This window comes from Brachyhypopomus gauderio, chromosome 5 (assembly GCF_052324685.1).
Source record: "Brachyhypopomus gauderio isolate BG-103 chromosome 5, BGAUD_0.2, whole genome shotgun sequence".
NCBI classification, from domain to species: Eukaryota; Metazoa; Chordata; class Actinopteri; order Gymnotiformes; family Hypopomidae; genus Brachyhypopomus; species Brachyhypopomus gauderio.
Window position 1 is genome coordinate 12304471 of NC_135215.1, and position 12357 is coordinate 12316827.

The 12357-nt window shown below is 40.2% G+C and overlaps 3 protein-coding genes across 8 annotated transcripts; 1 reads left to right on the forward strand and 2 right to left on the reverse strand.

Moving 5' to 3' along the window:
• Positions 1 to 517: 517 nt before the first annotated feature.
• Positions 518 to 3733, reverse strand: thg1l (tRNA-histidine guanylyltransferase 1-like). 4 transcript variants are annotated; one of them, XR_013130884.1, is made up of 7 exons: positions 3072 to 3733; positions 2633 to 2809; positions 2213 to 2382; positions 1989 to 2077; positions 1731 to 1838; positions 1403 to 1631; positions 518 to 1317 (listed from the first exon to the last, which is right to left on the reverse strand). XR_013130884.1 is itself a non-coding variant. In XM_077005742.1 (7 exons), the coding sequence occupies exons 1-6, from the start codon at positions 3251 to 3253 to the stop codon at positions 1473 to 1475; spliced, it is 885 nt and encodes a 294-aa protein (XP_076861857.1). In that variant the 5' UTR covers positions 3254 to 3733; the 3' UTR covers positions 518 to 1317; positions 1427 to 1472. The 4 variants fall into 4 exon arrangements, 3 of the variants coding, with proteins under 3 accessions (XP_076861857.1, XP_076861858.1, XP_076861856.1); XM_077005742.1 differs by having other exon boundaries at positions 1427 to 1631; XM_077005743.1 differs by lacking the exon at positions 518 to 1317 and having other exon boundaries at positions 1365 to 1631; positions 3072 to 3183; positions 3500 to 3733.
• Positions 3734 to 3863: 130 nt separating this feature from the next.
• Positions 3864 to 7065, reverse strand: LOC143514491 (putative pancreatic secretory proteinase inhibitor). Its single transcript, XM_077005747.1, has 5 exons — positions 6667 to 7065; positions 6339 to 6373; positions 6150 to 6241; positions 4267 to 4287; positions 3864 to 4099 (listed from the first exon to the last, which is right to left on the reverse strand). Exons 1-5 carry the CDS (start codon positions 6707 to 6709, stop codon positions 4054 to 4056), a joined length of 237 nt encoding a protein of 78 aa, XP_076861862.1. The 5' UTR covers positions 6710 to 7065; the 3' UTR covers positions 3864 to 4053.
• A 139-nt stretch (positions 7066 to 7204) lies between these two features.
• nipsnap3a (nipsnap homolog 3A (C. elegans)) lies at positions 7205 to 12320 on the forward strand. 3 transcript variants are annotated; one of them, XM_077005745.1, is made up of 6 exons: positions 7205 to 7401; positions 8240 to 8450; positions 9018 to 9179; positions 9945 to 10094; positions 10991 to 11077; positions 11638 to 12320. In XM_077005745.1, exons 1-6 carry the CDS (start codon positions 7333 to 7335, stop codon positions 11712 to 11714), a joined length of 756 nt encoding a protein of 251 aa, XP_076861860.1. In that variant the 5' UTR covers positions 7205 to 7332; the 3' UTR covers positions 11715 to 12320. The 3 variants fall into 3 exon arrangements, with proteins under 3 accessions (XP_076861860.1, XP_076861859.1, XP_076861861.1); XM_077005744.1 differs by having other exon boundaries at positions 7208 to 7407; XM_077005746.1 differs by having other exon boundaries at positions 7268 to 7407; positions 8214 to 8450.
• Positions 12321 to 12357: the final 37 nt, after the last annotated feature.

The following is a 12357-nucleotide window of genomic DNA, read 5'->3' on the forward strand; positions in this document are numbered from 1 at the left end:
GTCCAGCCAGAAAACACTGTACAGATCAGGATAATGGCTCCACCTTACGCTGAGAGTTTGCCATTATTGTTGGTAGCACAGCACTGAAAACCACTGAAATGGTGATAAGGTGTTAAATGTAGAGCTGGGATTGAGATGAGAGCTACTAGTTCATAAGGTGAAAAGTGCAGAAGATGATACACAATCTGCTTTTGTGAAACTGCAAGACTGAAAAAATTAGGTGTTGGAAAAACCAGCCTTTCCTGAACTACTCCATCTTGTTGCAGCTTTTCCTGCACAAAATTGAGGATGAAAGCTTCTGTTCTGCCCATGAACCTATTAAAATGAATGAATGAATTCTGCCCATGAACCTGTTCAAATGAATGAATGAATTCTGCCCATGAACCTATTCAAATGAATGAATGAATTCTGCCCATGAACCTGTTCAAATGAATGAATTCTGCCCATGAACCTGTTCAAATGAATGAATTCCTTTACTAAACATATAAAAATATACTTTTCAGTTCAGTTCAACATCACAAATAATCTATTATAGAAGAAAATCATTAATGGTGTAAATGGATTAAGCTACAAGAAAAGCCTTTTCAAATGCTATTTTAACAAAATAGGAATACTTACTTCTCAATTTCATTTGCCAATCATGTACACTATATTAATCATTTTGTCCTGAGTTTGAATTAATCCAACGTGAAAAGTTTGGCTGACAAACAACAAATAAAAAGGTTTCTCAGCAAAAGTAACAAATACATAATATAAACTATCTAATCCCAGCTGTGAAGTTTTACACTTTTTTAATTATTATTATTTGTAAATATATAACGTTTTGGGCTTTATTGCTAGGGTAATTAATGATGACCGTGTTAGCAATTTGTTGACGAATTCCATGACCCTGCTAGTTTTGTGCACGTTCAACACCACATTTAAATGTTTACAATCTTTCAAATACACCACACTACTTTTAAATATACCACACTATTTTTCATTTATGGAAGCAAGGATGCGTTTAAGTGTGGAAAGGGTTAATTATTCAAAAATATTGAAATTGAATGTTAGGTCAAATATTAGGTAATTAACTGACGAGTTAATGCATTAGACAGGAAAAACAGCCAACTGTTGTACGCCTTCAATAAGTTGATGTGGACACAATGGTTTAAAACGTAGACGTTAAAGACTGCCACCTTGTGGAGATAGAGCTGAAGTACATGCTAATCCAGGCTGTACCTGTTCATCTTGGTTCACATCACCACTGCTGTTAAGGTTGTCAGTGTCCCAGGGCCCCAAGCAGTTGCCTGCCTTGCCTGGTGGCAATAGGTGCCTCTGAATATTCAGAATCACAAAAAATCAGTGGGCATGAAACCTGTTATATAGTCAAAAGCCTTTATTAACAAAGCAAAAATGATACCAAAATTTCCAGATTAAATCCTACAGGTGCTTGATGTGTGCATGGATCAGCACGCTCTCTTCGTGTCTGATTAACTGTCCTCTTCTAGGATGTCTGGATGTTCATCCCAGAAAGAATCTCCAATTATGTCACAGTTACAAGCCGTAATTTTCCTTCTGCTCCGTGTAAAAGTGACCTCTTCTTCTCCCTGACTGGGCACCGTGACATTTTTAGTTGACGTTTCTTTTACCTGTAGGGTGTTGATGTAAATATCCATGACTAAATCAGTGACATTTCCACACAGGTATCCAACTCAAACTGTCTACTCAAAGAGCTGACACTACTTTACCTTCTGCCAGATCAAAGTGGTGCCTTTTCTGTGTAGTGCTGATTCATTGTTGTAATTGATATTGAACTCTGAAAACAAAATCTCGTTCTTATCCGCAGACAGAGTTCCCTGAAATAACATGAATTCAGAAAACATGTTAATGATGGAGGATTTAAGCTATTGAACCTGTCCATCTTTTCATACAGTGTAATTTAACCAGGCCTAAAGACATAATTTGCTATTCAAAAGCACCTTGATTGGCTGAGTGGCATGACATACCTTTAGTCTTTCTTCTGCCTGAATTGTGGAGAGTCCTCCCTTTTGCACCAGTGTCCAAAAAGCTGTATTATACAAGTTGTTAATATGACCTGAAAATTAACAGAACACATGCAAAACAATTAAAATTAGTTACAAAAGTTATAAGTGTTATTGTTGCTTTGTACATGTAAATGACACTGAAGCCAAAGTTATATTACATGGACTTATGAGAGGAAAACACTTACAATCAGCTTGTCTCCAGCTCAAGTAGTCTCTAAGGTTGCGGTTGCTGGGATACAAGACAACCCTACCATCAAAGCCTGGAGGGTAGAGCAGCGGGTGCTCTCCAAAATAGTCCTTCCAGTAAAACACGTAACTGGAGGAGAACTGGGATGCCACATGGGTCATCAGTTTACTGCAGAGTAGTGAGGGAGAAGAAAAGACTTGTTTGCTTCCATATCTGCTTCACAGCATTGGATGTAAATATAATACAAGGGACTTGTATTTTACCAGAGGGAATGACACAGTTCTCTTAGTTATCCACTGAACTCAGAAGAATACAATGACAGAGGAATCAGAGTGCATCACTTTATCATCCATAAAGTGATAACTGAATAGTTATTACTGTCGGATAAAGAGTCTGAGGTTGCAGGTGTGAGGTTTACCTTGCTCTTCGTTTGAACCAGTTGGTGGACCGTTTAAAGACGAAGCTGAACTCGTCGCTCTGTCCGTAAGCGACAGCGATGTCGTCCAGTTCCTCCATGACTGAGCGGGCACTGCGGGACATCAGCTCTAGAGCTCGGTCATCGTTGGGCTTAAGAAAATTGTGCTCTTCAGCAAACCTGCAAGCACGCAGCGTTTGACAATTAACGTCAACGAACAGAAATATGCATAAACATACACAAGAACGAAAAGGCAGTAAGCATATAATGTCGCCACACACACATCAACAACGAAATAAATAACTGAAGGGACTTGTACATTTAGCACGTCTGAAACGAGCGCATCCCGAATGTCGTCAGCTGATTTTTTACAAACAAAAATAATAATAAAAACACTAAGCGAACGGTACACAATGTTCATTATGTTGTTTTATCTACTTACTTGTGAAAATTGCGCCCATCGAGTCGAACTACTATGTAGCAATTTCGTAAACACGTATCGTCGGTCTCAAAATTGCGCACATACTCAAATTTGCTCTTAGCCATGAGGCAGCCTGTGTGAAACAGTGCGATGTTGTCCCTGTTAGCAAACTTCACAATCGGACAACAAACTTGTCTCAACATCCGAGGAGTTAAGAAACTCTGCTTTAATTCTGGAGGCCTTCAAAGGGATCTTTACTTTTAAGAAAACCTTCAGGGTAATACTAAATATGTTATCTACATTTAGTCTTTCCTCTGCCTGAATTGTGGAGAGTCATATATATATATATATCATCCTTTATTAGTTTGGCAGCAATACATAGCATCACTGCATTACAGACACAATATTTTATTTCTAGATCATGGCACAGATTATCGCACATCTAGTACATTTGTCAATGCAGGTCAACCATCGTAGAAGCAGCTGAGAGCGCGGACATATTTATCAGTCCGTCAGCATGTAGCTGTCGTCCTAGAAACAAGGACCTAAAACTTTAGTTCCCCTGTTCCAGTCGTTTTGACCGAGCAATATTGGTGTTCGGAAATTTCTGAAATTGCTCGAATTAGTTTTATTTTTAAGTCTTGGTATCAGGTCGTAACGTGCATGTGATGGTTTATTATTAGTAAAATATAATTAATTACCAACATTAAGCATAACTGATATCCGTGCAAATCAAAAAGTCACTCAGTTATTCTGAGTTTGCTAAAAAAAACATATCCGAAAATCATTTAAATAATTATGCCACACACATGATAATGTACTGAATTAGTTTTTAATAACAAAGCTGAAATTTGAGAAATGTTGTTCACATCTATGCATGTCTATATAAGAACACGATGACACGTTTCAGGTGCAGTTTGAACAGAGAAATGACACCCATAAATCAAACAGGCGCAGATAAGCAAGGCATAAAACATGATCACGAGAGGAGTTACCCACTTCCTCAGCAGCTCCCTTCTTTCACAATCAGGATGTCACTGTTGCTTTGCCTAAAGACACACGTTCAATGAGCATTGCAACATTTCAAAATCATCTTCACAACCTTATCCAGGCTGATAAACAACAGCAGCATTTAATGTGATTAGAAAATAATGCCCCTAGTTGATTTTAAGTATGTTTAAACAAGTAAATCATCATGTCTTACTACTGTACTCACTCGCGGTTTAAACACAGGGCACACTCGTCCATATATGTAATGCTGCAGCCCGGAGCCCCGGTGGGCGTGGGTAAAGGGCGTATCATGTGTCAATCATTTTCGAATGCAGCCAATCAGATACTAGACTTTCGTTGTCAATCAATTTTTATTAAGCCAATTATCAGCCAGAGTTAGATGTCAATCATTTTTTAATGCAGCCAATCATCTTAACAGATCTGCCAAAGGAAGGCGGAAACTGCACGGAGAAGCTCTTTAAACAGAAGTATATGCCGCTCTTACACAAAAGTAGCTGAATAAAAACATTAGAAGAGCCATGACTTTAGACATTTTTAAATCAAAGTTTAAAATACTTCTCACTTATTTTTCTGGAACGGCACTTTAATGTTTTTTTCCCTTTATTGCACGTATTGCATCATTTACATCATACATATATGTGGCGAGTGTAAATTGTTAGCGGAGGGGAGGTGTAAATGGACACAAATTAAGTATTATATCGCGATCGATCGCAAAGTATAAACGCCTCCGCCGAGCAGAGTGTTGAGGAGCGATTTCGATTGGAGGATCGTGCTCTATTTTTTATTATTAATTTTTAACTGATGCTGGTCCAGCGTGTCGCGTGCCACTGATTATGCCTCGGCGTGCCAACGGTGGCCCGCGTGCCATAGGTTTCCGACCCCTGCTGTAGAGCCTTTGAATATTATAACCATTGTCGAAATTAAGCTCAGATGTGACCAGTAATGTAGCGCAAGTAAAAGAAGAACACGATCACACAGTCTCATTGAAAATGTAGGAGTTAATGAATAAAGTGCACCAACGCAAAACCCGTGACATAATCCAAATAAAGTTTGAAGACCAGTATTGTTTTGATATAATCAGGCATTGCTTTTAATCCTCATAATTATGGAGAGCTAGCTATTGTATGCTCACCGTGTACATCTTTCGCCAAGAGAAATTCGTGGGCAGAGTTTAATTACATCTTTGCGGGAGTCATTGAGTTGGATTAACTCTGATTTGATCAACTCTGTCCGATAACTCCAACACTCCATCGTCATTTGATTATATCAAAACAATACTAGTCTTCAAACTTTATTTGGATTATGTCACGGGTTTTGCGTTGGTGCACTTTATTCATTAACTCCTACATTTTCAATGAGACTGTGTGATCGCGTCCTTCTTTTACTTTACTTGCTGAGCTTAATTTCGACAATGGTTATAATATTCAAAGGCTCTACAGCAGGGGTCGGCAACCTATGGCACGCGGGCCACCGTTGGCACGCCGAGGCATAATCAGTGGCACGCGACACGCTGGACCAGCATCGGCAAAAAAATGAATAATAAAAAATAGAGCACGATCCTCCAATCGAAATCGCTCCTCAACGCTCTGCTCGGCGGAGGCGCTTATACTTGGCGATCGATCGCGATATAATACTTAATTTGTGTCCATTTACACCTCCCCTCCGCTACCAATTTACACTCGCCACATATATATGATGTAGAAATGATGCAATACGTGCAATAAAGGAAAAAACATTAAAGTGCCGTTCCAGAATAACAAGTGAGAAGTATTTTAAACTTTGATATAAAAATGTCTAAAGTCATGGCTCTTCTAATGTTTTTATTCAGCTACTTTTGTGTAAGAGCGGCATATACTTCTGTTTAAAGAGCTTCTCCGTGCAGTTTCCGCCTTCTTTTGGCAGATCTGTTAAGATGATTGGCTGCAGTAAAAAATGATTGACAGCTAACTCTGGCTGATAATTGGCTTAATAAAAATTGATTGACAACGAAAGTCTAGTATCTGATTGGCTGCATTCGAAAATGATTGACACATGATACGCCCTTTACCCACGCCCACCGGGGCTCCGGCCTGCAGCAATACCCTTCTCCACTCGTTGGGATATGTGATGCCATCGCTTCCACAGATCGGAGAGTAGTTGAGGGGGCACACAGAAGACAGGCCCAAGTCCCCACACGCAGGCTGTCAAATCCAAACACAACCCCAGACAGTACATCAGAATGGCATTTGCTGCTGTTCGGGCATTGCTTGCTGTGTTATCTAACCAGATATAGCTTACCTTTTGGTACAGACTTGACGACTTGCCATCTGCACCTATAAAATGACAGAAACCCATTCCCTAGTCACTGACCTTCATCTTCAAAATTAAGATCTTAAATAAATAATAATAAAAAATAAATAATATATATATATATATATATATATATATATATATATATATATATATATATATATATATATATATATATATATATATATATATATATGCGCAAGGAAGTACTAATGCTATGTTTTGCTAATGTTTGTTAAATTTGGTAGGCACTGATCTGAATTCATGAATTATCGCTACATGATTATTAGGATGTGAAGGGGTATCACAGACTTACCCACGGAAAAGACGACAAAGAAGATCAGAAACACAGCTCTCATGTTGATAAAAGTCCTTACATCGGGAGAGTAGGATAGTTGAAGCTCTAAATATGAAGTTCTTTCACTGCTGATGACGGACAACTCAATTCATGACGTATACCCGGGGTGTGTATGACTTTATGACCGTTTAATCACGTGAGATCGACCACTTGTTGCAGTTTTTTAGATATGGGAGGAAAGTGCTAACATAGACGCTCTTTCGCTCCTTGTAGCCCTTTTCATCAACACTTTGAGAATCTGTATTGTTCCTCTATTTATTAAGGGATAAACATTCGGCCTGCTCAAAAACTGCTGATCACAAAACAAAATGCAGTTGCATAATAAACACTTAAATAAAACCTAAAATAACAAAGGCTTAAACATTCAATGCATTGTTAGTTATGCCCAATGATACGTATGAACGCTATTTAGAAAAAGCAGAATTGATCGTTCATGTCCACAATAGATCATGCAGTTTTGTACAGACGTAATCAGATCTGCGTGCTTGTGTAAGCAGCGGACGCCTTTGACCTTGCCTTATCGGCTTCCGTAACACACCGCGTTTCGGTTCATGTAGAAGTGTGTCAAACCTGCTCAAACGCACGTATAGCAAGGGATCCCGGAGACACTCAAAGAAGCAAATAATGCATCAAATACGAAATGTGCTCCGAAAAGCCACGCTTCGAGCGGAAAACATTATCTCCTCGAAAACGGTAAAGGTTAGTCTATGTCATGTTGATTTCACTTTTCATGTTTTCAGTTTTGCGTCCGGAGACAAACAACAGCCTGCTTGCCTTAACTCCAGAGAACCTTCCACAAAGCTGATATAACATATCGAAGGCATGGCCTCAACCCCTTAAACACGCAGCTGCGTCTTTACGGGTGTAGCTGAAACCCCCCGCCGCCCCCCCCGTCACTAACACCATAACCACTCTGACTGTGCTCGCTGTAAGCTTGACACAAAAGGACCAAAGCCCACAGTTATCCAGTATAGCTATGAATCCAGTACTGATGGTTAGGTTAGCTAGTTAAGGTAGATTAAGTGCAGTTCGCGTAACACCAGTATATCAGGACGTTTACATCGAAAATTTGAAAGAATTCCCTGAAAGTTTGCATATTTCCTCTTAGCTAGCTAGCTTATAGAAATATTAGTCTGCACCACAATGCTTGAGAACTCTCTCTCTCTCACACACACACACACACACACACACACACACACACACACACACACACACACACACACACACACACACACACACTGTGTTATATTGAGTTATACTGTGTGTGCTACAGTCTAGAGTTTCTACGAATGGACAACTATGTCAAACTTGCTTCACCAGAGACCAGTGGTTTATTGATTAACATGACAGCACAGGACTTTGACATGTAGTAGTGTTCATGCTTTTACTAAAGCGATTGCTGGACATTTTTTTTTACAGAAGGTTGTAGGGCTATATCTTCTTCTTTGCTCCGTTTGGCAAGGGATATACATCGCGTAACACCAATGTTCATCACTGGGTGTCAGTGATGTCCTGCTTTTCTGTTATCCAGCAACCCAGGGTCTCGCTGTCTTCTGGACCTCAGAAACGTGACGGAACTTTCTACGAGTTCCGTACTTACAACATCTACCCCCATCAGAACGCAGCCTTCCTCAAACTAACCAACGAAAACATCAACCAGCGCACAGCGCACTCTGAGCTCCTGGGTTACTGGACCATAGAGTATGGAGGTCTCAATCAGGTCTTCCACATATGGAAGTACGGTGAGAGCTTTGTGTGTATGCAGATTGGACAGCTTTTCAAAATTAGGTTTCAGGAGTAAAATTGCTATGGGTTTAGCCAATATCCACCTTCCATCTCCCATCCTGCAGAAAATGACAGCATACATTTTGTGTGGGACCTAGTATCTACATTCACCACCCACTGTAATATGAATACCCATGCTGCACCTACATTCACTGTGCACTGTATTCACTGTGTCTACAGTACTCCTGGCATACAGATGTACAGTTACAGTTTTCATTTGGGAGACAGTCCATTGCCATCACAGTAGTGACACTGATGCACAGGCAGCATCAGGTTTATGGTTAAATGCTGATGAAGGGCTTTGTGCATTGCTAACAACTTGCACGTTGGAATAGGTGGGCTGTAGTCACAAATTGTACATCTACAAGGTATTTCTAATAAGTACATATTTTTAGTAGTGTGTGATATGTCATGTACAGTTTATAGATATTTTGAAAAAAATTGAAAACCCAAAACATTTTTAAACACATTTTCTGTGAATTCCATAGGCAGCCTTTTTCAATTACTCACATGGTGTTTTTTAGACAGTTATGCTCAGCGGGCAGCTGTGCGGGCAGCTCTGGCTCAGGACCCCAGCTGGATGGAGCAGTACATCTCTAAAGCCATGCCCATGTTGAGCTCTCAGGACAATGAGATCACATACATGGTGCCCTGGAGCAAGATCCAGAAACCTCCTAAAGAGGGTGGTGAGCGTGATATTAACCAGTAGAGTGTGTTTGAGTAATCTGTGTCTATATTGTGTCTATATACTATATACTGTGTTTATATACTGTGCCTTGTTCTTAAATTGTATGTCTGTCTATGGTTATTTGTGCTTCTTGGTAAACGTTTAACTTGCAAAACACTAGGTAATGACTTTGACTTGACTCGAGCGTATCTTGAATTCTGGCCTATCCGCACTATTACCTAGGATGAATTCTGTGATCAGATGCAAAGCACTTTGTAAGTCGCTCTGGATAAGAGTGTCTGCTAAATGCCATAAATGTACATTACTGCTGCCTATTTATTTTTATATTGCATAACCATTTAAAAAAATGCTTGGAGCTGTATTAGTGATTTGGAGTGCTGTCTACACCTCTGCCTCTTTGAATACAGACTTGAAGTCATATTGGTTCACTGTCATATTCTGAACTATGTAAAAAGGTGTGTGTGTTTGTGTGTGTCTAAGGGACAAACTGTGTGTGTGTGTGTGTGTGTGTGTGTGTGTGTGTGTGTGTGTGTGTGTGTGTGTGTGTGTGTGTGTGTGTGTGAAAGAAAGAATGAGCATGTCTGATCAGTGAGTGAGAGCTTTTCCTATTGAAAAGCTGGCCATGTAAACAGGTCTGTTTGTCAGTACTTTGGCAGTATTTGCCCTGTCAAACATTCTTACTCTATAAGTACTCAGCACTGATTCAGAACATTGATCCGGTTGAGGTACCAGTGACTGATACTTTGTGTGTTTGTTCCCCCAGGTGTTTATGAGTTGGTGTCCTTCCAGATGAAGCCAGGTGGTCCAGCCGTGTGGGGCGAGGTATTCCACGCTGCAGTCAACACCCACGCGGCTCCAGGGTATGGCCACCCAGTTGGGGTCTTCCATGCCGAGCTTGGCTGCCTCAATAGAGGTGAGTTTGACACAGGTGCATTCAAACTAAAGACTTGATCTTTGTCAGAGGTTCTTCCATGAAACGCTGGGATAAGCAGCGTAGCTGACAATCGTCATTCAAAACGTAGCCCATCATGTGGAGGCCATTTTGTGCTAACTGTTCCTCACATGCCTGTTTGTATTTCATTGTCTTAAATCTCAATTGGTCAGCTTTTTTGAGTCGACGTGCTCTAAAACACAGCCATGCCTGATTTGGGCTAGAATGCTGACCTGTTAACTGACCAGAAGAGATATAAGGTGAACACTTCTTTCTAAGACTTTGTCCCCTGTAAGAATGGGCCAGACGTCCAAAATGGAAAGAATGCAGAAGCTAAAAATGTGAAATGTGAAATGTGCCATATTTTGTCAATTGTGATTTTTACACCCCAATCGAAATTTGTCCTCCGCTTTTAACCCATCTGTGCAGTCAGAACACACACACACACACTAGTGATTACTAGGGGGCTGTGGATCAAACGTACCCAGAGCGGTGGGCAGCCCTAGCCCGGCGCCCGGGGAGCAGTTGGGGTTAGGTGCCTTGCTCAACGGCACCTCAGTCATGGCCTGTCTGGGAATCGAACCCACGACCCCTAGCAAAATCACCAAATACAAAAAAGTAAATCAAAGACTGTCAAAATATGTGAGTGGTACTGTGTTGAAAAAATTAATTAGATTTGATTCTCATTTCTTGCATTTGTAATATGTTTTACTTGTGAATTTATTTGAAAGTTACTTTTCAAATTATGTGAAAACCATGGCACAAAACACTCCCCATGCCATCACACCACACCTAAGTGCACTAAAGCCTGTTTTAACATGTGATGCACATCAGGTTTTTGTTTCAGAACGTGTCGTGTGCTCTTTTGTGTACTGCAGTGCACGTCCTGTGGTGGTATGAGTCTGCAGATGCACGGGCAGCCATAAGATACAAGTCTCACAGTGACCCCAGGGTCGTGGCTGCAGGTAATCTCGCCTTTTACATTGTGTCTTACCCTGCTGTCTTGTATCACATGCAATATTAAAACAGCTTGGCTCTTCAGTGGTGACCTTGGTGAAAACATTCACCTGCTGCTGACCTTTACAATAAATGAAATGGCATCTTCAAGCTTGGACAGAGTTGCCAGTGAAATACAAATCATATTGGCCTGTGGCAGGCCTGGGACAGTTTATATTTATAGCAAAGCAATTAAAGATAGAAAAAAACTCAAGACTTTATTTTGGCATCAGTATACTGAGTACAATATTGCCAACGCATTTCAACAATAAAAAAAAAGTGAGGATTTGGCAAATATGACTGTACCTGTTGAGGTATGTGTCTCCAGCGGTTACGTGCTGACAGGGATGGTGGCTGTCTCTCCCTCTCCCAGAATTATCTGTAGTTTTTTTTCCCAATTTTGTAAAAGTTTCAGAATTTGAGATCTTTTTCTAAAAAAAAAAAAGGTGACCGTGCATTGTAGAGACCTTTTTCTTACGATTCCTTTAGGCATTATATTCCTCACAGCTTTCTTATTCTGTCTTCGCAGTGCGGCAGAGTGTTGGGTACCTTGAATATCAAAGCAACAAGCTCATGTTTCCTTGTCCCTACTCTCCACTGAACTGAAGCCGTAGTGCGGAGTGGGTGAGTGGACGAAGCCCACAGCATCAGTGCCCAGCACTGCAGATGGAACACCAACCTTTGGCCACAGCTCCAGACTAACTGCTATTACACGGGTGGTGAGAGTTGAGTTTAGAACTGTGCAGCATGCTCTGACTTCTGTCTTGGTCTTATGTCCCCATGTAATAATAATTTGAACCATGTTGTGAAAGATGTTTAATTACGAATGCATTTTGTAGTAGATGGTAGGTACCAGTAGGTGGAGCTATTTTCTCAGTCATCTTTCAACAGTGTGAGGCAGCTTCAGTCTTCTGCTCCCGTTCCCTTTAGCACTGCTGCTGTACTGGCATATGTGTTACTACTTCACAAAGTTATCGCTTTACTTCAGGCCTTTCTGGATTAGCTGTACAGGGAAACCTGTTTCAATCAATTCATGCATGTGTGCAAGCTCTAATGAAATTGTGTGTGATCTTGTAATGGATATTGATTATATATTGATTAAAAAATACTGAAATTATATGAAATCTAAATTTGTCACTTATTTTAAGATTAAAATTATAGATTACTATCAGTGTACTGGAAATAATACTAAATTAAACACCTATAAACCAATATGAATTTACTGCTTTTCTGTTTTTATAAACATTTA

Bases quoted from the DNA above. Each gene is read 5' to 3' on its own strand.
- thg1l (XM_077005742.1), bottom strand. From the start codon at position 3,253: ATGTTGAGACAAGTTTGTTGTCCGATTGTGAAGTTTGCTAACAGGGAC. The intron at 2,078-2,212 runs GTAAGTGTTTTC...GTTAATTTTCAG, and splicing joins GAGCTGGAGACAAGCTGATT to GTCATATTAACAACTTGTAT. The intron at 1,632-1,730 runs GTAAAGTAGTGT...AACACCCTACAG, and splicing joins CCACTTTGATCTGGCAGAAG to GTAAAAGAAACGTCAACTAA.
- LOC143514491 (XM_077005747.1), bottom strand. From the start codon at position 6,709: ATGAGAGCTGTGTTTCTGATCTTCTTTGTCGTCTTTTCCGTGG. The intron at 6,242-6,338 runs GTAAGCTATATC...TGGATTTGACAG, and splicing joins CGTCAAGTCTGTACCAAAAG to CCTGCGTGTGGGGACTTGGG. The intron at 4,288-6,149 runs GAGAAGGGTATT...TATGGACGAGTG, and splicing joins ATCACATATCCCAACGAGTG to TGCCCTGTGTTTAAACCGCG.
- nipsnap3a (XM_077005744.1), top strand. From the start codon at position 7,333: ATGCATCAAATACGAAATGTGCTCCGAAAAGCCACGCTTCGAGCGGAA. The intron at 9,180-9,944 runs GTGAGCGTGATA...TTGTTCCCCCAG, and splicing joins GAAACCTCCTAAAGAGGGTG to GTGTTTATGAGTTGGTGTCC. The intron at 11,078-11,637 runs GTAATCTCGCCT...CTGTCTTCGCAG, and splicing joins CCCCAGGGTCGTGGCTGCAG to TGCGGCAGAGTGTTGGGTAC.